The 22,078-nt window shown below is 41.5% G+C and overlaps 8 protein-coding genes across 18 annotated transcripts; 5 read left to right on the top strand and 3 right to left on the bottom strand.

The window, feature by feature from the left end:
- The first annotated feature begins 106 nt into the window (after positions 1-106).
- LOC104804494 (calmodulin-binding protein 60 E) lies at positions 107-1,781 on the top strand. The gene is given in 4 exon segments (XM_010528807.1): positions 107-679; positions 765-1,379; positions 1,425-1,501; positions 1,504-1,781. Coding segments are annotated over 3 exon segments (339 nt in total). The 5' UTR covers positions 107-679; positions 765-1,194; the 3' UTR covers positions 1,581-1,781.
- Positions 1,782-1,807: 26 nt separating this feature from the next.
- LOC104804495 (chloroplast envelope membrane protein-like) lies at positions 1,808-3,149 on the bottom strand. Its single transcript, XM_010528808.1, has 5 exons — positions 2,935-3,149; positions 2,696-2,810; positions 2,406-2,503; positions 2,179-2,314; positions 1,808-2,050 (listed from the first exon to the last, which is right to left on the bottom strand). The coding sequence occupies exons 1-5, from the start codon at positions 3,147-3,149 to the stop codon at positions 1,982-1,984; spliced, it is 633 nt and encodes a 210-aa protein (XP_010527110.1). The 3' UTR covers positions 1,808-1,981.
- A 1,670-nt stretch (positions 3,150-4,819) lies between these two features.
- Positions 4,820-8,262, top strand: LOC104803570 (pentatricopeptide repeat-containing protein At3g22470, mitochondrial-like). 5 transcript variants are annotated; one of them, XM_010527519.1, is made up of 5 exons: positions 4,820-6,128; positions 6,219-6,834; positions 6,946-7,133; positions 7,273-7,331; positions 7,403-8,262. In XM_010527519.1, exons 1-2 carry the CDS (start codon positions 4,877-4,879, stop codon positions 6,788-6,790), a joined length of 1,824 nt encoding a protein of 607 aa, XP_010525821.1. In that variant the 5' UTR covers positions 4,820-4,876; the 3' UTR covers positions 6,791-6,834; positions 6,946-7,133; positions 7,273-7,331; positions 7,403-8,262. The 5 variants fall into 5 exon arrangements, with proteins under 5 accessions (XP_010525821.1, XP_010525822.1, XP_010525817.1 ...); XM_010527520.1 differs by having other exon boundaries at positions 4,820-4,958; positions 5,394-6,834; XM_010527515.1 differs by having other exon boundaries at positions 4,820-6,834.
- A 270-nt stretch (positions 8,263-8,532) lies between these two features.
- On the bottom strand, positions 8,533-10,994 carry LOC104803572 (chloroplast envelope membrane protein-like). Its single transcript, XM_010527523.2, has 7 exons — positions 10,107-10,994; positions 9,858-9,943; positions 9,543-9,716; positions 9,322-9,436; positions 9,034-9,131; positions 8,807-8,942; positions 8,533-8,668 (listed from the first exon to the last, which is right to left on the bottom strand). The coding sequence occupies exons 1-7, from the start codon at positions 10,695-10,697 to the stop codon at positions 8,600-8,602; spliced, it is 1,269 nt and encodes a 422-aa protein (XP_010525825.1). The 5' UTR covers positions 10,698-10,994; the 3' UTR covers positions 8,533-8,599.
- A 482-nt stretch (positions 10,995-11,476) lies between these two features.
- Positions 11,477-13,667, top strand: LOC104803573 (ethylene-responsive transcription factor ERF015). Of its 7 annotated transcripts, XM_010527532.1 has the most exons (4): positions 11,477-11,644; positions 12,262-12,390; positions 12,503-12,557; positions 12,699-12,882. In XM_010527532.1, exons 1-4 carry the CDS (start codon positions 11,599-11,601, stop codon positions 12,814-12,816), a joined length of 348 nt encoding a protein of 115 aa, XP_010525834.1. In that variant the 5' UTR covers positions 11,477-11,598; the 3' UTR covers positions 12,817-12,882. The 7 variants fall into 7 exon arrangements, with proteins under 7 accessions (XP_010525834.1, XP_010525827.1, XP_010525832.1 ...); XM_010527525.2 differs by having other exon boundaries at positions 11,496-12,390; positions 12,652-13,667; XM_010527530.2 differs by having other exon boundaries at positions 11,496-12,390; positions 12,699-13,667.
- A 67-nt stretch (positions 13,668-13,734) lies between these two features.
- Positions 13,735-15,965, bottom strand: LOC104803574 (pentatricopeptide repeat-containing protein At4g31070, mitochondrial). The gene has a single exon (XM_010527533.2). It carries the CDS (start codon positions 15,895-15,897, stop codon positions 14,104-14,106), a length of 1,794 nt encoding a protein of 597 aa, XP_010525835.1. The 5' UTR covers positions 15,898-15,965; the 3' UTR covers positions 13,735-14,103.
- A 637-nt stretch (positions 15,966-16,602) lies between these two features.
- LOC104803575 (uncharacterized protein At2g24330) lies at positions 16,603-19,331 on the top strand. The gene is made up of 6 exons (XM_010527534.2): positions 16,603-16,766; positions 16,866-17,194; positions 17,375-17,519; positions 17,636-17,745; positions 18,268-18,697; positions 18,798-19,331. Exons 2-6 carry the CDS (start codon positions 16,916-16,918, stop codon positions 19,061-19,063), a joined length of 1,230 nt encoding a protein of 409 aa, XP_010525836.1. The 5' UTR covers positions 16,603-16,766; positions 16,866-16,915; the 3' UTR covers positions 19,064-19,331.
- Positions 19,332-19,427: 96 nt separating this feature from the next.
- On the top strand, positions 19,428-21,684 carry LOC104803576. The gene is made up of 8 exons (XM_010527536.1): positions 19,428-19,828; positions 19,912-20,154; positions 20,363-20,471; positions 20,559-20,604; positions 20,702-20,787; positions 20,981-21,039; positions 21,254-21,367; positions 21,481-21,684. The coding sequence occupies exons 1-7, from the start codon at positions 19,740-19,742 to the stop codon at positions 21,363-21,365; spliced, it is 744 nt and encodes a 247-aa protein (XP_010525838.1). The 5' UTR covers positions 19,428-19,739; the 3' UTR covers positions 21,366-21,367; positions 21,481-21,684.
- Positions 21,685-22,078: the final 394 nt, after the last annotated feature.

Raw genomic sequence — 22,078 nt, forward strand, 5'->3', positions numbered from 1 at the left:
ACCCGATCGATTCACAGATCTGAAGATTGGTTTCTCTTGGTCTCTCTTTCTTACACAGCAGTGTTCCTTTTTTTTTTTCTCTCTCTCTTGAATTATCTAAAACCCTGACAACGTCACACATCAAAATACTATTTCTTGCAACAGAATTCTTCAGATCCACCATTAAAGAACTGATCTTGCTTCAGTGTCTTCCTCGTATCCATGTGGGCTGTGAAAAAGTTTGAAGCTTCCTTTGCTGTGGACATGTGGGTTTTTTTTTTAAGTGTAATAAAATTCGATTCTCTGGTCACATAGATCCAAAAAAATTCTCTCGAATGGAAAGTTCCACGGACAAGAGAAGCTATGGATTCGGTCAAGAGGATACAGAAATTGCTTGCTCTGGCAAGGCAACTAACTTCCACTTTCATTACAGACTTCTTGGCTTTCCAGTTCACAAAGCTGGACATCGGTTTTGATACACTTCACTGTTATATGAATGAAAATGCAAGTGTTTTCTGCGAATAACGTATCGGGTTCCACATATCATACGATCTCAGAATCTGAAGGAGCGGAGATTCATTCTTGATTACCCTTTCGAGTTCGTTAAAATTTTTGAAATTACAGTGCCATTGTGGAAGCTGTCAAGGTAGATGGCCTTCAGAGGCTAAGTTCATCTCTGGAGCCATTGTTTCGACGAATTGTGAGCCTCTGTATTCTTCTTCTTTTATCTTGAAGTTTCTGCTCCGTCTCTGATACGTGGTATTACTCTTCTTTCATGCTGAAAGGAGATTTCAAAGACGAGGATTGGACGAGAGAGCGTTTCGAGAGCTTCCAAGTGAGAGAACGCGAAGGGAAACGCCAAATCTTGTCCGGCAAAATGCAACTGACGCCAAAAGGAGGTGTCAGAACTCTCGGAGAGCTAACTTGAACCAATAACTCAAGCTGGATCAGAAGCAGAAAGTTCAGACTCGGTGTTAAGGTTGCGTTCGGGTATTGTGATGGTTTTCGCATCTGTGAAGCTAAGACCGAGCCTTTTGCCGTGAAAGATCATAGAGGAGAATGGTATTCGTAAGAGTTTTTCGCATCGGTTTTTTCTGAAATTTGCGTTGGTTATGCAGTATACAAGAAACACTGCAATCTCATCGAACTGCGAATAGTTACACATCTGTCTATCAGTTACCTGCATTGCCCTGCAACGTTCAGGACTACTCTTCAATGGCGAGTTCCGTGGTTTCGGGTTCGTATGACGTTGAAGACTGGTGCAAAACGAGAGCCGGGCAAGGGCTTGAAGCCGTTTTCGCTTAGGAAATCCGACTCAGGAGCTCGGAAATGCTCGAGAGCGACGATATGCAGAAGCTTCTCAAGACTTTTGGGACCGGTGCGAACACGATGGGGGTATCGTGACAAATGGGTTGGGTCGTACGGACGTCTTGTTACAGTTACAGCGCCATCCCTTACAAGGCTCAGATCAATAATGGGTACGGGAGATAAAGCGGTAGAGGTTCGGGAAAGGCGGTGATTGGACCGGTCCGTTGAGATGGGGAATCTTCGTACGGAAGAAAGCTGCAGAGAGAAGGCCTCAGCTAGTGGAGATTGACTGAGAAACCGAAACAGAGGAACTGAGAGGTCGTTAATGGCGGATCAAAAGCTGTGGAAGACTATATATATATATGTATGTATGTATTGTGTTTGTGTGTTGTTCATGTTTTGATGATATTTATTATTTTCCACCTCTGGTGGGATGACATTTCGGGAAAAACTTTATAGATTTGTATAATCTAATCAATCATAAACAGAAAAAAGGAACAATACCATATATATATATATATATTCAAATTCAGACACAATCTGCAAATACCAAAAACACATGCACCAGAGGCTTAGTTTTGGATCTATATGTAAGAAATCAGAAGAATGATAGTGTGAGTTAAAAGAGTACAGAGCTCGAAGCGGGCATCAATGGCGGAAAAAACGAATATCAAACGAGGTAAATCGACCTCTGCTAGTGACGCTTCATCTCGCTGAATATGCTCGAAACTCTCGGAGATAACCTCGGGAGGAACTTAAACAGCTGCCAAAAGAGATTAACCATCAAAAACAACGGAACAGAGTTAAGACAGGAAGAGCAAACAATTAAGGGAAAGCACTGTTTTTTCCCTGGTTTTGTCAGCCATGGAAGAAAGGAAGGAAAGACAGTACCCAAAGCTTAACGCAGGCATCGATGACAACAGGAACGAAGCAGATAAAAATGGTAAGAACAGACTGGTCGACCTCAATCCCGTAATGCTCCACCATTATCTCTAACAATGTCTGCCAACCTGATTCTGAATGGCACCTTCAAAACCCGAGAAGAAGAACGATGAAAATTGATGTTAATCTCTTTGTTACAGGTTTTCCGGTAAAGAATACAAATCACAGAGAATTACCCTAAGAAAATGTCGGTGATAAGGATGATCAGAAACGCCTTCCCGGTGTCTGAAATGTTGTTTAGGATCTTATAACCCGTAAACTTCAACAAAGCTACCTGAAAAGTCCATGAAGAAAGAATAAAAAAACAAAGAAACTGTTGATAGAAAAGATACTAGTGGTTAAGATACTAAAGGAAACCCGGCAAGAAAGATGGCATCATCGACCGAATAGGAAACAAGAATGTAACCGAACTTAACCTATAAGACAAGACAACCCATTGAGGATGTTCAGAAAAACATGAACTTACTTTCCCCTGATTGGCATATAAAAGAACAAACAGCGAGAGCTCAAACACCGTATCAGACCATATATTGGCAAATGCTTTCCGGTTCTCTACCCTCCACTCATCCCTCAGCTCCAACCTGTTGAACCAGTCAACAGCATTTTGGGAAAGTTTAGACCTTTGGGAAAGTTTAGAACTTTTTATCGAGATTTTGGATTGATACCCAAAACGAAACTAGAAATGTGGAGTTTGATCTTACTTACGCTTTTCCCCGGATCTCCCACCATAAGTCCTCGTCAGAAAGCGGTGGAGATTTACCAATCTCAACTTCAAGCCGATACCTTGCTTTTTCTCTCTTTATTTCCTTGACCATTTCGAGTTTCTGGCTTCTTCTCACGTCGAGCATCTGAGCAGCAAGTGGTACTGTCTTCACATATCTGAATGTAACAGCAGAATCAAATATCATCTCGGTCTCCATAGCCAGAGCTCGAAATGGGTACTACTATGGATTCCTTTGGAGTTCTACAAACGATATAACTTCTACAATGCTATTAGAGAAAGAATACATGACAACTAACCTTTCCACGAAGGGCATAAGGACATAATCATGAACTAGAAAGTCTAATGCCCATGGTATTATGATCACGACCGCCAAGAATTTCGCCTGACAAAGAGTTACAGTGGATACCCTAAGGCGACTTGTTATTGGAGCTGCAAACCTACAAATTGGTTCTCTTGGATTCTCCGGAAACTCATCAACATCAGGGGAGACGCCAAGGACTTTATGAAAAAGCAAATTGGTGATGGTAGAACCACGAGGTTCTGGTTCAATAATTGGACAGGGGCTGGCCCATTTATTTCTCTAGCCGGTGAGACATGCCCTCGCATGCTCCGAATTCCCCGAGAAGCCACAGTTGCTCAGGCCGCTGCAGGGGCTACTTGGTCGTTTCCGGGAGCACGTTCTGACGTTATTCAGCAGATTCAAACCACAATAGTAGCAATTGAGCCCCCTAGCGACTCAGAAGGATCAGACACCACCTCTGGAAGCATGCTAATGGAGAATTTCGACCATGGTTCTCTTCGAGTCAAACATGGAAGTTGATACGACCTTCTTCTACGCAGGTTGATTGGTTCTCCGAGGTTTGGCTGCCTGTCACGACACGATAACGTCCCTTCTTATGTGGCAAGTCAAGCTGCAACGCCTACCAACGATTGACCGTTTGCACCGATGGGGGATTCAACTTGTCACAACTTGTTATCTTTGTGGTTTAACCCCGGAAAGCCACTCCCACCTCTTCTTTTTTGATTGTCCTTACAGCCTTGCCATATGGAATCACTTTGCTGAACGTTTTTGGGACTCTCTTCCGTCAGATTTGAGACAAGTCCCAAACTGGCAGCGCCAAAACGGTAGTGCCACAAATAGAAGTAGAGGTCTTCTGGCTAAGACCTTATATATAATCACCTTATGGTGGATCTAATTTGGAAAGAAAGGAACGATCGCATATTCAAGGAAAATGCGAGATTAATCCACGATACACGGATTAAGCTAGACCGACGGATGCGTACTCTATTATTGTCAGTTCAGTTGGGCACCAACTCACACAAAAAAATGTTTACTCGAGGATTGGTACTACTTGACGGAAGACCTTCGTTAGACGGCACGATATATTTGACGTAAATTCATTTTGCCCACTTACACGGGAATCCAAGTTTTTGTAATTTTTGTTGCTTAATGAAATGTATTTTTTTGGAGATCTAATATACTCACATTAAACAAAAAAAAAAGCAACTTTGCAACCTTAATTGAATATTTATAATCATTCAAATTTAAATTTAACTTTACTGAACTCACATTAAACCAAAAAAAAAGCAACTTTGCAACCTTAATTGAATATTTATAATCATTCAAATTTAAATTTAACTTAACTGAACTCACATTAAACCAAAAAAAAAGCAACTTTGCAACCTTAATTGAATATTTATAATCATTCAAATTTAAATTTAACTTAACTTATAAAATCTTCGGCCCATTTCCTTCGGCCTTTAACTCCAAACGGTTTGGGCTTCCGTCTTCTCACCGTTCGTTCTAGGGTTCGTATAAGAAGCAAAGCAGATTTGCCATTTCCCGTATTTTGGCACACTAACAAACTTCCTCTTTCCTTAAATCTGTTCTAGGTTTCTCACTGTTCGTTCCTCAACATCACGATGTCGCCGGCGGTTCGGAGAGTGGCTGCCGTTGCATTGTCTTCTTTATCATGTTTCATTCGTACTCCTCTCTCTCTCAGAGGTATTCCTGACACAGTCTTACGCTGTTCCTCTGCTTTATGTTGTCGGAGATTGGCTTATTCTGGCGTTAGAGACAGCGATATGTCGTTCAGAGAGAGATTGAGATGTGGGTTTGCTGATAGTAATGTCGATCAAGCTGTTGTTTTGTTCCATCAGATGGTTCGGTCTTGCCCCCTCCCTTCTATTATCGATTTCAATAAGTTATTGAGTGCCATCGCCAAGATGAAACGGTATGATGTTGTGATTTCGCTTTGCAAATCAATGGAATTGGTCGGGGTTTCACACGATCTGTACACTTTGACCATTCTGATAAACTGTTTCTGTCGCTCACGTCAAGCGGTCTTAGGATTTTCCGTTTTTGGAAAGATCATAAAGTTGGGTTACGTGTCTGATGTTGTCATATTCAGTACACTAATCAATGGGTTCTGCATCCTAGGTGAAATTTCCGTAGCTTTAGACTTGATGGCGCGAATGGTGGATGCAGAACTTCAACCTAACGTCGTAACATTTAACACTGTCGTCAACGGACTTTGTCTCAAGGGTAGAATTCACGAGGCAGTAACTTTGACTGAGCGGATGGTAGAGAAAGGCTGTCACCCCGATACTTTTACATATAACACCATTTTGAATGGGATTTGCAAGCTAGGGGATTCTGCTTTAGCTTTGGATTTGATCAAGAAGATGGAGGAAAGGTGCACGATGGTCGATGTCGTAACATATAATACGATTATCGATTGTCTTTGCAAATCTGGGAACATAGACGATGCATTGGGAATTTTCAGTAACATGAATGGTCGAGGAGTTGTATCGAATGTTATTACGTATAGCGCTTTGATAAACGGCCTCTGTAGTTCAGGCAGATGGAACAACGCCTCACAATTATTGAAGGGTATGATCAAACAGAAAATCATGCCCAATATTGTTACTTTCAACGGATTAATCAATAAATTCATTAAAGAGAGGATGTTTCTAGAGGCTGAAGAACTATACGAACAAATGCTCGAAAGAGGTTTGGTTCCGAATTCGATCACTTATAATTCACTGATTGACGGATTTTGCATGCAGAATCGCCTTGTTGAAGCAAGACAAATGTTTGATTCTATGGTTACCAAGGAATGTTTTCCAGATGTAGTGACGTTTGGTGCTCTCATAAATGGATACTGCAAATCTGGTAGGGTTGATGAGGGTCTCGAGCTCTTTAGTGAGATGTTTCAAAGAGGGGTGGTTGCTAATAACATAATTTACAATTCTCTCATTCAAGGATCTTGCCAGGCAGGCAACCTTGATGCCGCCCAGACGCTTTTCTTCGAGATGCAGCGTCGCGGTCCACATCCTGATCTAATAACTCACAAGATTTTGCTTGATGGGCTGTGTAAAAATGGAAAATTGGAAGAAGCAATGGAATTATGCAACAAGATGGAAAAGAATGGGATGAGCCTTGATGTAGTTGTACACAATATTATCATTCATGGCATGTGTAAGGCGGAAAAGATTGATGAAGGATTGCAGTTGTTTAATTTGCTTTCGGATAAAGGGGTGGAACCAGATGTGATAACATATAATACGATGATTTCGGGACTATGTTGGAGAGGTTTATTTGGTGAAGTCGAGAAGTTATTTAGTGAGATGAAAGAGACTGGTTGTTTGCCGAATTATCGTACGTACAACGCAATGATCCAGGGTTATCTAAAACACGGGTACACGTTAATGGGTATCAAACTTATAAAAGAAAAGAAGAGATGCGGGTTCTCTGCAGATGTGTCAACGACAAAGATTGTGGTAGATATGCTATGTGACGGTAGGTTGGACAAAGAGTTTTTGGATTCTCTTTGATAATGGGACCTTGCTTCCTGCGATGGCAATCGTCTGAGTAGGAGGTGGGTTGTTTTTTCTGGCCTATAGGTTTGGATGTTAGTTTGGATTTGAATTTCAAATGCGTTGAGACCTTCAAGGACTTCTAATCTGATCGTTCCTTGGATGATTTGCAGACACTGCGAATAACGTATCGGGTTCCACATATCATACGATCTCAGAATCTGAAGGAGCGGAGATTCATTCTTGATTACCCTTTCGAGTTCGTTAAAATTTTTGAAATTACAGTGCCATTGTGGAAGCTGTCAAGGTAGATGGCCTTCAGAGGCTAAGTTCATCTCTGGAGCCATTGTTTCGACGAATTGTGAGCCTCTGTATTCTTCTTCTTTTATCTTGAAGTTTCTGCTCCATCTCTGATACGTGGTATTACTCTTCTTTTAAGTTCAAATCTTTGTGACAGAATCTGAGTTGTAAACTCTTGTGGATTCTCGGGAAACAAACAGGTCAGCGAGGAGGTGGAACGAGCTTTATCTCCGTCGGGGAATGCAACATTAACCTCAAGGTATCCCTCCGTTTTAACACCTTTAGCTTGAATTCATTCGAGTTTTCTGGTCTAATGACACGTTTTTTCAGTTCTTGAGAACCGAAGAAGATCTGAGGCCCGGATGGAAGAAAGCTGTGGCTTTGCTTCGGGACGCAGATGCCTCCTCACCTGTGATCTGTTCACGGGTGGGAAAGCCGAGGGAGATCAAGGCTCGACCATTCACGTCGTTCTGATAGATGCAAACACGGGAAACGTGGTTCATACAGGGGAAGAATCACCGGCCAGGCTGGATATCGTCATGCTGAAAGGAGATTTCAAAGACGAGGATTGGACGAGAGAGCGTTTCGAGAGCTTCCAAGTGAGAGAACGCGAAGGGAAACGCCAAATCTTGTCCGGCGAAATGCAACTGACGCCAAAAGGAGGTGTCAGAACTCTCGGAGAGCTAACTTGAACCAATAACTCAAGCTGGATCAGAAGCAGAAAGTTCAGACTCGGTGTTAAGGTTGCGTTCGGGTATTGTGATGGTTTTCGCATCTGTGAAGCTAAGACCGAGCCTTTTGCCGTGAAAGATCATAGAGGAGAATGGTATTCGTAAGAGTTTTTCGCATCGGTTTTTTCTGAAATTTGCGTTGGTTATGCAGTATACAAGAAACACTGCAATCTCATCGAACTGCGAATAGTTACACATCTGTCTATCAGTTACCTGCATTGCCCTGCAACGTTCAGGACTACTCTTCAATGGCGAGTTCCGTGGTTTCGGGTTCGTATGACGTTGAAGACTGGTGCAAAACGTTCAAGGGCTTGAAGCCATTTTCGCTTAGGAAATCCGACTCAGGAGCTCGGAAATGCTCGAGAGCGGCGATATGCAGAAGCTTCTCAAGACTTTTGGGACCGGTGCGAATACGATGGGGGTATCGTGACAAATGGAAGACTATATATATATATATATATATATATATATATATATGTATATATGTATTGTGTGTGTGTGTGTGTTCATGCTTTGATGATATTTTCCACCTCTGGTGGGATGACATTTCGGGAAAAACTTTATAGATTTGTATAATCTAATCAATCATAAACAGAAAAAAAAGATCAATAGCATATATATATATTTTCAAATTCAGACACAATCTGCAAATACCAAAAACACATGCACCAGAGGCTTAGTTTTGGATCTATATGTAAGAAATCAGAAGAATGATAGTGAGTTAAAAGAGTACAGAGCTCGAAGCAGGCATCAATGGCGGAAAAAACGAATATCAAACGAGGTAAATCGACCTCTGCTAGTGACGCTTCATCTCGCTGAATATGCTCGAAACTCTCGGAGATAACCTCGGGAGGAACTTAAACAGCTGCCAAAAGAGATTAACCATCAAAAACAACGGAACAGAGTTAAGACAGGAAGAGCAAACAATTAAGGGAAAGCACTGTTTTTTCCCTGGTTTTGTCAGCCATGGAAGAAGACGAGGATAAGGAAGGAAAGACGGTACCCAAAGCTTAACGCAGGCATCGATGACAACGGGAACGAAGCAGATAAAAATGGTAAGAACAGACTGGTCGACCTCAATCCCGTAATGTTCCACCATTATCTCTAACAATGTCTGCCAACCTGATTCTGAATGGTACCTTCAAAACCCGAGAAGAAGAACGATGAAAATTGTGGTTAATCCCTTTGTTACAGATTTGTCGGTAAAGAATATGAGTGATAGAGAATTACCCTAAGAAAATGTCGGTGATAAGGATGATCAGAAACGCCTTCCCAGTGTCTGAAATGTTGTTTAGGATCTTATAACCGGTAAACTTTAACAAAGCTACCTGAAAAGTCCATGAAGAAAGGAAAAGAAACAAAGAAACTGTTAATAGATAAGATACTAATGGTAAAAATACTAAAGGAAATCCGACAAGAATGATGGCATCATCGACCGAATAGGAAAAAGAACGTCACCGAACTTAACCTATATGACAAGACAACCCATTGAGGATGTTCAGAAAAACATGAACTTACTTTCCCCTGATTGGCATATAAAAGAACGAACAGCGAGAGCCCAAACACCGTATCAGACCATATATTGGCAAATGCTTTGCGGTTCTCTACCCTCCACTCATCCCTCAGCTCCAACCTGTTGAACCAGTCAACAGCATTTTGGGAAAGTTTAGAACTTTTTATCGAGATTTTGGATTGATACCCAAAACGAAACTAGAAATGTGGAGTTTGATCTTACTTACGCTTTTCCCCGGATCTCCCACCATAAGTCCTCGTCAGAAAGCGGTGGAGATTTACCAATCTCAACTTCAAGCCGATACCTTGCTTTTTCTCTGTTTATTTCCTTGACCATTTCGAGTTTCTGGCTTCGTCTCACGTCAAGCATCTGAGCAGCAAGTGGTACTGTCTTCACATATCTGAATGTAACAGCAGAATCAAATATCATCTCGGTCTCCATAGCCAGAGCTCGAAATGGGTACTACTATAGATTCCTTTGGAGTCCTACAAACGATATAACTTCTACAAAGCCATTAGAGAAAGAACACATGACAACTAACCTGTCCAAGAAGGGCATAAGGACATAATCATGAACCAGAAAGTCTAATGCCCATGGTATTATGATCAAGACCGCCAAGAATTTCGCCTGACAAAGAGTTACAGAGGATACCCTCAGGTTTAGTGCACAGATCAAAACCAAGATGCTTTTGGATACAGAAGATTCTTTCGCATGAGGCGATAAACGATGGATCATATGATTTCCACCATGAAAAGGTGTTAAGGTTAATCAACAAGAGCTCAAAACTCACCGAATTCAGAGAAGCATAGCGAAAAACTCGGTCTTCATATAGAATGTCATCCTCTTCAACTCCTAAAACCATATCCCTCACCGTCTTAACCAGGCCACTGTCAGGACCTATCAACTCATCAGATTCTGATTCAACATCCGAGTCACGGCTCCATGACTCCACTGAATTACCATCTGAATCCACTATCCAATCCTCCCATCTCCTGTTCACATCAGTCATCATCTCTTCCTGATTCTCCCTTATCTCCACTATGGCCTCTGCTCGTCTCTTCCACGTCTCGAATTTCTCCTCATCTGTCATCTCCTCGTCCCCTGCAAGATCAGATGTCTCATCCACAATTTCATCGTCCCTCAAACCAAGCCAATTCCCATCATCATCAAAGAAAAACCTCTGCCACCAGCTTCTTTTTCTACCCGAATGATCGTTCTTCTTGGCATTAGGGACAAACCTCCAAAGCCCCTTCCTTTTACAGCGTAATTGAACGGAAAAACCAGGAGGATGATGTAAGGAGAACGACGATTCAAGAACTGGGTTTTGGCCGGTGAATGCTAAGCAGCGGCATAAGACAATTGAAGTGCTCATCAAGGACATGTATCAAACCCAACATCATTGGACACGTCTTACAGCCCAAAAACAGGATCTTCAGCAAAACCCAGATGAACATGCATCATTCTTGTCTGAAATCAGACAGCTTTAGAGCTCCAGTTGCACAGAATTCAGTAAAATCGAGTCACGAACTTGAAGGATGAGCAGTGATGAAGCAGAGAAGTAGGGGCGTCGTGCCCAGGAAATCACCAAGAGAGGAGACCCCCAACCCCCAGTTTGAAAGCTCAGGCTCTGTCTTGGCTTGTGAGGCGATATGTCCGGACGCGTAAGATGGACCAGACAATGCTCTATTTTATCCTCTCACTATGCAAATATGAATCAAAAGTTATTGGCAAAAAAAAAAAAATCTTAGTATAATCTTTTTTTTGGGCTTTGGGGGTACTTAAGTTTTATATGTTTTGCGAATTGTATTTATTCAAGACAAAATATCATATGATATGGTATAACTTAAATTGAGCTAGTTTTCAATGTATAAATTTCGGATCTGTGGATAAGATTCATGAAAATTTAGAAAGATATTAGGAGTAATACATACTACAAAATTGTGTAAAAAATTTGACAAAAAAATATCTCAAATATATAGGCAGAAATAAAAAGGAGTAATATCTGATATTACTATGTAGTTATTTTGTTAACATTAATTTTAAGAATTATGTATTTCGGATCTCCAAAATAGGAAAAAATGGAAAAAGTTCGACGCTTTTCGTTAAAAAAAGAAATTACAAAAATTGATTTTTTCTCAAGCTCCGTATACTTAGGTTTAAAGTTTTACCATTTTAGCCCATGTTTGGCTTTCGCCCGGCGAAATTACCGCCGATCTATTAAGCCCGAAACCCCCCAGAGGTTTTTGAGCAAAGGGTTTTACCGTACAAACTCTTCAACTGTAATGGCGATGGATCACGACCACTTCGATTTCTTCAGCATAAGCTTCGGTACGTCTAAAGATTTCTGCTTTCTGATAATCCAGTTTCTGGGTCTTTCGAAGATTGCATCTTTCTCGATTATCCCTTCTATTGTTGTAGTAAAGAAAACAACGAGAGGAAATGGTTTCTTGTTTCAAATTAGATCCTTGTTCGTCTTTGAGCAAACATTGAAACTGGGTTGTGTCTGAAATGTAGAATAACCTCGTATCTTTTCATCAAATTCCCCTGTTCTGCATCCTGTCAGTATCTTGTGCCGTAACTGAAAGCCAAGCCAATGTGTTTATAGAGAAAGTTAGCAGTGGCAGATAAGAGTCCTTCAGTAATGGTGGATCAAACTTCAAGGCTGTAATCTTTAGCTTGATGGTTTTGCTCTTTATAATGCCTTCCATAACTGGCTGATGTTTCTTCTATATATAGCTTATGAAGATCCATGTGCTGTTATGATCATCTTCTTGCCCATTTGTTCATATTCAAAATGGCTGAAGATTCTTCCTACCTAGTGTGGAATCATGCATTGGTAACTTTGTCATAGCCTTACCTGTTGAAGTTAAGCGTAAGAATCAAGTGACTAGGATATACTAGTTAATGTCATGATATCATGAGATCCTAATTTTCTTGATTTTCAGGCCATCTTACCATTTCAATGCTTTTTCCACAAAGCCTGCTTCCTATGGAACATGGAAATGAAACAAGTAGGTTAGGTTTCAGAGATCTAGTAACTGCTAAAAGGACATGGATAAAATGCTTTCATCAAGGTATGTTGGTCTCAAGTCCATGCTTTCTACTGGATTTTTGTATCATACGCTGAAGAATCCTGGTTTCAGAGCTCACATTGGATTGACCGGATTCTATCTTCATAAACTGCAGTGGATGTTACATGTGTCTCGGCTGGGAAAAACGGACATCTGATTTGTAACAAACTGTAGGTTCTTCCTCCTTTTTACTTCCTTCTTCGATACTTCTCTTTTTTAAAGAAACGTACGCTTGACAAGTAAATTGGCTGTTACCTTTGCTAGTCGATCTCTGCAAATGGAAACCCTTACTCTCTCTATTACGCTGGCAGCACCACAGTTTCTTCGCTGCCACGTGCAGCTGATAACATCGCGTGCCTCTTCGTTTCATCTCCACCTGCTCCATCAATCAACACGAGCATTACTCTTCGCTCTTTGATACCCCCTTAATTTTCAGCTTTCACCCATCTTTATCTTACTTACAAGGCTTCAAGCCAAACAGATCCTGAAACTTTTGCTTCTACCATGGATATGATGCCGCCCTCTCCTCCGAAATCTCCTTTTCTGAGCTCTTCTCTTGAAGAAGTTCGCAGAGATGGGAAATTTAAATGCTATAAGGGTGTCAGAAAGAGGGCTTGGGGAAAGTGGGTATCTGAAATCAGGGTTCCAAGGACTGGAAAGCGGATATGGCTGGGTTCCTATGATGCTCCCGAGAAGGCAGCCCGGGCCTATGATGCCGCTCTGTACTGCATTAGGGGTGAAAGAGGCGTTTTCAATTTTCCAACGGATAAGAAGCCACAGCTCCCTGAAGGGTCTTCTGTTCAACCATTGTCCAGGAAGGACATACAGGCAATTGCAACAAGCCATGCTTCATCACATGCACCTGTGTCTTCTCATGCTGCCACTCTCACGGTAACAGCTCAGGTTCCATCTCATGTTCCAATTCCAATTCCAGTTCCAGTTGTTCCAGTTCCAGTTCCTGTTACCACTGATCTTCCTGTCCCCACTGAATCTGTGAGGATCCCTGAGATGGTCAGTGAACCTTATGTCCCAGTCAATGCAACTGCAGATCCTATATTCTCAGTAGAAGACCTACAACTAGACAATTTCCTCATGATGGACATAGACTGGATTAACGATCTACTGTGATGCATATGTCCATATATAGAGCTGTACATGCAGTTACTTTAGCTTTTAATGTTGCGTAATTAGTTGTGATTACCAGTTGTGTGTCCTTTGGCTTATTGTACCTGGTGTTGAACTTCTGTCTTTAACTTGCAGTTTGTTGTTCATGTTTTGCATGTACACTCTGTTTTCTCCATTTGATTTCCTAACTTTGACGCCTTAGACTAAAAAGAAACTGTCAAATATATTCACATGGTAACATGATTGTGTTAATATGAATTTACAGAACACGAATTAACCAAAACTTTTATAATTCTACAGTTGCTACAGAGTTCTCCATATGCTGTATATCTTGTTCCTGTAACCAGCTTCTGCCTGAACGACAGTGGTTTGAGCTGCTGAGTTATTAGGTTCGGACTTGAAAGTAGAATTCAGACGCCTTCAGATGCTTGCATTAGGTTTATTGGGCTGTTTCCATATGGCCTGAAAGATATCTTCAACTTACAGGGACTTACAGAGGCATTGTACAATGTCCAGGAATGTCCAATATGCCTGGCTTCTCCATTGCAGAAACAGGATCACATTAAAAACATTTTACTGTTTCTCCATTGTTTAAAGTTCAATTCTGCTGAATCCGTAGCATTTATTCAGCCCTCGTTTCTGCATTATCCTTCTCACTTGTTCTGCACCATGTGCGTCACCAGATTCAGTGTGAATGTTGCTCAGCAATGCATAGTTGGCTGGGTTATCAGGTTCAGATTCCATTAGCTGGTTGGCAAGCATGGTTCCTGCCACATTTAGCTTGCCATGAATCTTACAAGCTGAGAGCAGGGAACTCCAAATTTTCGGGCTTGATTTCATGGGCATATCTTTTATGGCTTCAAAGGCATCTTCGATCTTTCCAGACCTGCCTAGAAGATTGACATAGCAAGCGTAGTGTTCCACAGTGAGTGGCACCTTGTTACATTCCACCGCCTGCATGAATAAATTCTGTGCTTCTTCTATAAGGCCAGAGTAGTTGCAAGCTGATAAAATAGCGAGAAATGCCATTGCATCGATCTCCATTCCTCTTTCTGTCATCACTTGAAAGAGTTCCAAAGCATCTGAACCTCGGCCATGAAGACCATATGCATTTATCATTGAGCTCCATGACACAAGATCTTTCACGCCAAGTTCATCAAAGACTTTATGGGCAGATACAAGACCGCCACATTTGGAGTACATATTTATGAGGGCATTGCTCAATGAAAGGTCATAGTTAAAGCCGTTTTTCAGGATGTGGCAATGGATTCCATACGCATGGTTCAATGACGCCAAATGGGTGCAAGCCGAAACTGCAGCCAACAGAGTAACCGAGTTAGGTTTGATTCCTTCTTTCCGCATCCGGCTGAACAGATTCATAGCTTCAGCACTGTCTCCAGTTTCAGCATACCCTCCAATCATTGAGCTCCACATTACAACATCTCTCACCTTTGATCTCTCGAAAAGTAACCTAGACAGGATTGCATTACCGCATCTGCAGTACACGGTCATAAGGGCAGTTGTTAAATGATTGTCTGAGTTGAACCCTTGACGGAAAGAGAATCCATGAATCTCCTTCAGTCTCCTTAAACCAGAACCTATCTCAACACAAGCTGGTAGAATGGACAATAGCGTCGCGTGATTGGGCCTAACGTTTTCCCTCTGCATTGCGATAAACAAATCAATACCCATTCCATAGTTATGATCTGCAACACAACTCGAAATCATGGCAGTCCATGAGACCTCATTCTTCTCCTCCATTCGATTGAACACATGGAAAGCTGTTTTCAGCTCATGAAACTTTAAGTACATGTCAACTAAAGCCGTTGATAAGACAATCGATCCCTGCATTCTTTCATCAACAAGAACAAGGGCATGGAGCATTCTTGCAGTTTGGCCGCTTCCCATTCGTGTGCAGAGAGACAAAACAGCAGCGACCAGCTCAGGTTTCGGAACAAGACCATGAAAATACATCTCCTTCAGCAACTTCAACGCTTCAGACAAAAACCCACCTTGGCAATAAGAATTTACGATGGAGCAGTAGCTAATGGTATCTCTTTGAGGCATTTCATCGAACACCTTCCGAGCAGAGTCCATGTTACACAGCTTCGTGTACATTGAGATGAGAGAATTGGTCACAACGGTGTCGCAATCGGAAGCTGACTTGAGACACACGGAATGAATCTGGGCACCGAGGAGAGAATCGGGCTGAAAAGAGCACGCTTTGACAATGGAAGGAAGAATCGGTAGGAAGCCATTAATGCCCAAAGGATGAATCTTTAGCTTGAAAAGCTTCAAAGCTTCGCAGTATTGTTGCTCGGATACGAGAGCCTTCAGTTTGTTGCCAAGCTCATGAAATGACAATGCAGAGAATGGTCTTGCCATCGTACGGCACACTCTCACCACGTAAATACCATTTTACGCATCAAATTTGTCAAACCACAATTATAATAAGGACGAAATTAATTTTAACAGCCTCTTGTAAACATATAATATAAATATATAAACAAGTACGAAAATAGCTTATATTTGTACTAATAAAAAATGTGTTTTTCTGAAAAATTGGAATCGAATGAAATTAAATAATATTTATTAATAATCAAAATATTTTTTTCCAAATCAAACAATTCGAATTAAACATTTAAAAAGTAGAAAAATATAAAACATAAATTATTTTAAAAAGAATATATTTTAATAGAAAACCAGTTCCAAAAGAACTAAAATCGAACAATAATCCGAGTGAAATTTTGGGATACGAAGTTTTATATAAAAACATCACGAACTTCATATGTTTCTTAATTGTTAATGAAAAAAAATATTGAATTTTAACTTTGGATATCTATGAAATAAAATAAAATATCCAACAAAGGAAAAGAAAATCCCATGACAAGTGCATTAATCATTCCAACCATTAATTCGGAAGTTGGATCCTCCAACTAAAACACGGAATAATAATTATTCATTATTTAATTTAAAAGAAATAAAAAAAAACGGGCTTTATTTTGGGCCTCGTGTGGGCTTTGGTCGTCGATGAACGATACGGTCTCACGTGGGACTCACGTGCGGTCGACGTGAAGGAGGGTGGGTGACGGTGGATCTCGAAGGGGAAGAAAGTTGTCGCAGACTGCCGAAGCAAAGGCAACGAGAGAGAGATTGAAGAAGAGAAGAGCCAATCATCTTCGCCATTTGTCCTGCTCTTCACGATATCCCAAGCTTTTTCCTCTCCAGAGAATTCCAGATCAGAAGGAAACCCGGCAAGTGGACGACAATTCTTGGATCCCGAGGGAGGAGATAAATCCGCGCTTTTGTGATGATCCATGGATGACGATTCGGTTGTTTGATTTTTTTTGCAGTGGTTTCGATAGTTGCGGTTGTTGTTTTGGTGGTGGAGAGGTGAGAGGAGATGGCGCAGGAGCGGGAAGGTGCGGCGGTTGAGAGCAGCGAGCAGAAGGATTCCGGCGTCGCTACGCCGGCAGACGGCGGCGGAGGCGGGAAGAAGAAGCGTAAGGGGTTCTTTTCGCGCCTTTGGAATGGAATATTTAGGGCTAGAGGCGATGATTTCGAGAAGAGACTTCAATACATATCCAGGGAGGAAGCGACGGTTCTGTCACGGATGAAGCGCCGATCGCAAACTTGGAGGAAACTCACTAGAAACCTCATCGTTTTCTCCATCATCTTTGAGGTCAGCGATCCTGTTCCAGTGAATAAAACCCTGTTCTTTGTTAGTACTGAAGAGGATTGAGTTGAGTAGGAAGTTGAAATGGCGAATTTCATACCCATCATTCTGTAATCTGCTTGGGAGGACTGAGTTCGTGGAAATGATATGATATGATTTAGCGTCTGTTGTTTTGCGCCTTGTCAGGTTATTGCAGTGGGTTATGCGATCATGACAACCAGAAAGGAGGACATGGACTGGAAAATGAGGACTTTCAGGATCTTGCCGATGTTTCTTTTACCTGCTCTGTCTTCTCTTGCTTATTCCTCAATCGTCAGCTTCTCAAGGATGTGTGAGTACTTGTGTTTTAAATCCTTTTGGATGCTCCCTTTTGTGTAAAGTTTTGGCCTTTCTCTAAAGTTTTGTGTTCTATCTAATTGGGTTTCTCTGTGTAAAACGATTGTGTAGGTGACCGCAGAGATCAGAAGACCTTGGAAAAGCTTCGAGCAGAAAGGCAGGCCAAGATTGACGAACTGAAAGAGAGGACCAATTACTACACCACACAACAACTTATTCAGGTAAGTCAGTTGTCTTGAACAAAGTTCATCGTGGGAATGATTGTCTACTGCGCTCAAGTGACTCGAGTGCTTTTAGGTTTCTATCTTGTCTCTGTGGCCTTGACATCTGCTCTCAATGAGAATGATTGTCCACTCGCTCAAGTGACTCAAGTGTTTCTGGTTGAGTTTCTGGTTTAGTTTGCAGAGTAGTTACCATATAGAGCTACTGTTAGTTATTTTACTTGCTTTGTGAATTGTGACAATCAAACTAGTGGCTAAATATGTTAGTCAAATGATTCTCCACCACATTTATCGGCTAAAGGGTGGTTATGTATTATAGAAGTTGAGCTAGTGACCTAGTGTACAAATTCATCATTATATGCCACAGCTAACTCAAGGTAACTGCAAATTATTCCCAATATACAATCAAGAAGAGTAGGTTTGAAAGTATGGTAGCAATACATGGTGCTGCAGTTGATTGGGGAAATAAAACAAGCTTTATGCCATAACATATATCAATACTTCGGCTTTGTTTTGATACAGAGGTATGACCCCGACCCGGCTGCTAAGGCAGCTGCTGCAACAGTCCTGGCATCCAAGTTAGGTGCAGATTCAGGCTTGAAAGTATTTGTAGGAGATGAATCCCAACTCGATCCGTCGGTAGGCAAGAGCCACGACATGGAGGTCATGCAATCACGAGGGCTCAGACATCGGAAACAACCTAACACGAGACCCAACAGTACTGGGAGCACACCTCCAGCTCATCATTCAGACAATGAGTCCCCTCATTCTGGGACAAGCGAGAGAATTTCAGGCTCGGACCAGAACCAGCAGATGGTGGTTGAGCACTTCAGTTCTCAGGGATACGCTGCTCACGACGGAAGTTGGATCTCGAGAATCGCAGCTCTTCTCGTGGGCGAGGATCCAACCCAGTCATATGCTCTTATCTGTGGCAATTGTCATATGCATAACGGTGAGTGAGCTGTTAAAAAAAAAGAACTTTTCGCCTTTCCAAATACCCTGCATTCCCACCTTTGGAAAACATATGTTTTAACATGTTTGTGACGAAACAGGACTTGCCCGGAAAGAGGACTTCCCCTACATTACATACTACTGTCCTCACTGTCAGGCCCTGAACAGGCCGAAGAACCATTCTGAAGATTATCATGCTTCAGCTACTCGACCAGAGACCGTCATGGGCATGGACTCATTGAGAGCAACGGAAAGCGAAGGGATCGAAAATAGCGGCTGCCCCCCGAGCGAAGGCGGCAGCCCAGTGGTGAACGCTGCAGAGATCAAGGAGGAAGAAGCTGCAACTGCAAGTGCACCTTCGAGCTGACCTGACAATGATCTGGGCGTAAAACGCAGCGTTTTGGATGAGCGAGTACGCGCAAAAAGAGATTGTGAATGTGATTTGTGATTTTTCAGGCAACTTTCGCTGAGAAGACGAAGTCGAAGTCTGTTTTTTTTTTTTTTTGTGATGAAAGGGGTTACTACAAGAACTCGTACGGTTATATATGTGCTAATGTGCGTTGCTGTTTACAATTTTGGTGGTTCTCTAATCTCAGACAACATTTTTTTTATTAAATTTTTGTTGTTGAGACAAATGGAATTGGGGAGTAGATACTAAATATTCTTATCCAATTGTCGTGACGATGAATTATTATACGTTTGTTTGGTGTGATATTTGCTTCAGTTGCAGAGTTCAAAGGCTCTTACAAAAGCTTCAAGGATTATCCAAAAACAAAAAGCACACAAAATTGTAAGAATACGAGGACACAAAAATCTTCGCGAGTGAGAAACACACGCGGAAGCTCGATCGACGTTGTCCACCGGATTCTTCCTTCAATGGCAGACAACTTTCTGGCTGTTTCTATGAACGAGAAAATGTTTACGAGATTCATGAGTTGTTCTGCTCCTTCACAGCAGCTCCTGTTGTAATCCAGACCATTAGGGTTCTGCGGTATTCCTTTTGATTTTTTAGATCTTCATCTTCGAGTTACAGAAATCGGAGGATGGATATTGGAATTGGTAATGGATGGAGAGTTGCATCGTCTTCGGAGGGCCATTTTCCGGGTTTTATCAACTCTTCCTCCATCCCCAGGTACTTGTTTCTTCGATCTCCGTGTCTTTTTCTCCCAAATTTCTCGACTTTAGCGTTTCGATCGGCGAAAAACTCTGTTTCAGGAAGAGAATTCAAATGGGTAATGCTCAGAAGACGAGATTAATACCGGTTTCTAGCTCCAAGAAAGCAAATCTGTCTGCTTCAAAGAAACAAAGAATTAAGCTGCCGATTCCTCTTGAAGATGATGTTAATGAAGGAAAGAAACTGGCTTTCGGTGAGTTTCTGAATCACCCGTCAGGCATGGAGGCTGTCCTCAACGTTAATGCCTTGCAGAGTTATCATTCGCTTGGTGATAATACTTACAGGTTTACTCTTCTCACTGTCTGTTCTTGAAGACATGAACGTTGTTCATAAGTCGACTTTTTTGGGTTATTTGTCTGATTTTAAGTCTCAAGATCTTCATTGATTTGCTTGGAGACAGAACATATATGAATCTCAAACGAAAGTTCTATGTAAAGGCTTATGCTTGAGGAAAAAGACAGAGAGAGAGTGAATCTTTGATTTGCAGTGCAGATGTAGGTTACCTAAAATTCAGCTTCTAAGCTTTGAAGCTGCTCCTGTGGTGGACTTAAGGGTCACCCCAATGAATCAGACTTGTACAGTTGAGCTTCTTTCTTGCAAGGTGAACGATCAATCTGAAACTGAATCCTTATAGTTCGGCATCCCTTTCTCTTCACGGCTGCTTAGTTTGAAACGAACGTCTTAACAGTTGGAAGGCTCGGAGATTTTGAACAGCCAGAGTGACAGCTTTTCGGGTAATGTAATCAAACCGGTTGAGTTTGGCAGTTTTCCAATGCAAGTTGTTATGCTCCTAAAGTTGATGAAATCTCTCAATTCTCTTTCTGTTTGTAGCTGTTATGATAAATCACATGACATGGGGCATTGGTGATCCGGATCCGTTTCTGGAAGTCGACGTAAAGCTAGATCTTACCCTCGAGGTCGTGTATTGTGTTTCCTATCTCACATACTCCTGATGGGTATTTTGCAATTCATCAGTTTTACGTGTATACGGATAATTCTATAATGATTTTAACCGTGAACTTGTCTAGATGTATAAGCTTCTGGGTCAGATATTACTGTGGTAGAAAGTTCGTCGTCTTTCACTCATGACGATTTTCTTGTTCCTGGCAGATTTCCACAATGCCATTCACGATGCTTCCAGTGTCCGCGGTGGAGTTACCGGGAAATCTGTAAGTAGACCGTATTAATTTCACGAGAATCCGTTTTCTCCTCCTGGCTTGCTGCTAGTATAATCGGAAGAAACACTGTTTATATCCGGAAAGGAACGTGGAAAACGTATAAGAATCGATCGAAATGGTGACAGATGGAGAGTCTGTTTTACAAAATCTCCCTTCATGCCTCGAACTTCTTTTGTGTGTACTGAAGAAGGAATGGTAATGGCAGAGTGATGCAGACATTGATAGATTCATTGGTGCCTTTGCTGCTTCAGCAACTGATGAAAGATTATGAAGAATGGGTTCATCAGCAGCAGCAGCTCCTCCAAAGCTCCTCGTAACGGTAACTTTGAAGTTTGTCTCAATCCTTTCCTTTTCCGTCAATTCATGAGGGCCGAGGCTAAATTTTCCCGTCTTTCTGCACGGGTTTCGCTCGTCTTCCTGCGTCGGTAAAAGCAGGATCCGAGAGGCTCGGGGCTGTGAAATTGCTAGTCTTGATGAAGAGTGAGTGAGAGAATCCGCCATTGAAATCTCTCTGTGTTCCATTGATGAGAGGAATGACTGCTTCGTCACCTCTGTTTGCAGACTCTGATATAAAACAGGAAGTTTCTTTCATGTGAAGAATGTAAAGCACTGACTATTTGAATGACTTGCTATATCCGTGTTCTACGAATCTGATACAAAAACTGATTTTGAAAGAAAAAAAACCCTATTTGAATCAAATAAAAAATAATAATAATAAACTGATCTTTTTTTAAGTGATTATTTTTATCAATTAAAAACCGAATCAAACTCAGGCTGTGAATGGGATAATATTTTAATTTTAATTTTGGAAAGAGTAAAGCTTTGTCCCTTTATTAAACTATTAATAATAAAAATATATTAAAAGCTTTTTTAAAAAAAAAAAAAACACGTAACCTAATGCTTCCTCTCTTTCTTCTCCCTCTGTAAGCTTTCTCTATCTCCAAGGGCGACTCAGCGTCGGTGTCTCCACTCCGCGCTTCAGTAAGCATCTCCCCATAGCCAAAGCCCTTCCTTTTATTTTTTTTCTTTC

The sequence above is a fragment of the Tarenaya hassleriana genome, unplaced genomic scaffold (assembly GCF_000463585.1).
Source record: "Tarenaya hassleriana unplaced genomic scaffold, ASM46358v1 Cleome9, whole genome shotgun sequence".
Classification (NCBI taxonomy): Eukaryota; Viridiplantae; Streptophyta; class Magnoliopsida; order Brassicales; family Cleomaceae; genus Tarenaya; species Tarenaya hassleriana.

Excerpts from the sequence above, each read along its gene's own strand:
- LOC104804495 (XM_010528808.1), bottom strand. The coding sequence starts at position 3,149 with ATGGAGACCGAGATGATATTTGATTCTGCTGTTACATTCAGATATGTG. Across the intron at positions 2,504-2,695 it reads TATATGCCAATCAGGGGAAA|GTAGCTTTGTTGAAGTTTAC; the intron begins GTAAGTTCATGT and ends TGGACTTTTCAG. Across the intron at positions 2,051-2,178 it reads ATGCCTGCGTTAAGCTTTGG|CTGTTTAAGTTCCTCCCGAG; the intron begins GTACTGTCTTTC and ends CTCTTTTGGCAG.
- LOC104803570 (XM_010527515.1), top strand. The coding sequence starts at position 4,877 with ATGTCGCCGGCGGTTCGGAGAGTGGCTGCCGTTGCATTGTCTTCTTTA.
- LOC104803572 (XM_010527523.2), bottom strand. The coding sequence starts at position 10,697 with ATGTCCTTGATGAGCACTTCAATTGTCTTATGCCGCTGCTTAGCATTC. Across the intron at positions 9,944-10,106 it reads GCTATGCTTCTCTGAATTCG|GCGAAATTCTTGGCGGTCTT; the intron begins GTGAGTTTTGAG and ends ACTCTTTGTCAG. Across the intron at positions 8,943-9,033 it reads ATCACCGACATTTTCTTAGG|GTACCATTCAGAATCAGGTT; the intron begins GTAATTCTCTAT and ends CGGGTTTTGAAG.
- LOC104803573 (XM_010527524.2), top strand. The coding sequence starts at position 12,892 with ATGGATATGATGCCGCCCTCTCCTCCGAAATCTCCTTTTCTGAGCTCT.
- LOC104803574 (XM_010527533.2), bottom strand. The coding sequence starts at position 15,897 with ATGGCAAGACCATTCTCTGCATTGTCATTTCATGAGCTTGGCAACAAA.
- LOC104803575 (XM_010527534.2), top strand. The coding sequence starts at position 16,916 with ATGGCGCAGGAGCGGGAAGGTGCGGCGGTTGAGAGCAGCGAGCAGAAG. Across the intron at positions 17,746-18,267 it reads CCACACAACAACTTATTCAG|AGGTATGACCCCGACCCGGC; the intron begins GTAAGTCAGTTG and ends GTTTTGATACAG. Across the intron at positions 18,698-18,797 it reads CAATTGTCATATGCATAACG|GACTTGCCCGGAAAGAGGAC; the intron begins GTGAGTGAGCTG and ends GTGACGAAACAG.
- LOC104803576 (XM_010527536.1), top strand. The coding sequence starts at position 19,740 with ATGGATATTGGAATTGGTAATGGATGGAGAGTTGCATCGTCTTCGGAG. Across the intron at positions 20,605-20,701 it reads CCAGAGTGACAGCTTTTCGG|CTGTTATGATAAATCACATG; the intron begins GTAATGTAATCA and ends TTCTGTTTGTAG. Across the intron at positions 21,040-21,253 it reads GTGGAGTTACCGGGAAATCT|AGTGATGCAGACATTGATAG; the intron begins GTAAGTAGACCG and ends TGGTAATGGCAG.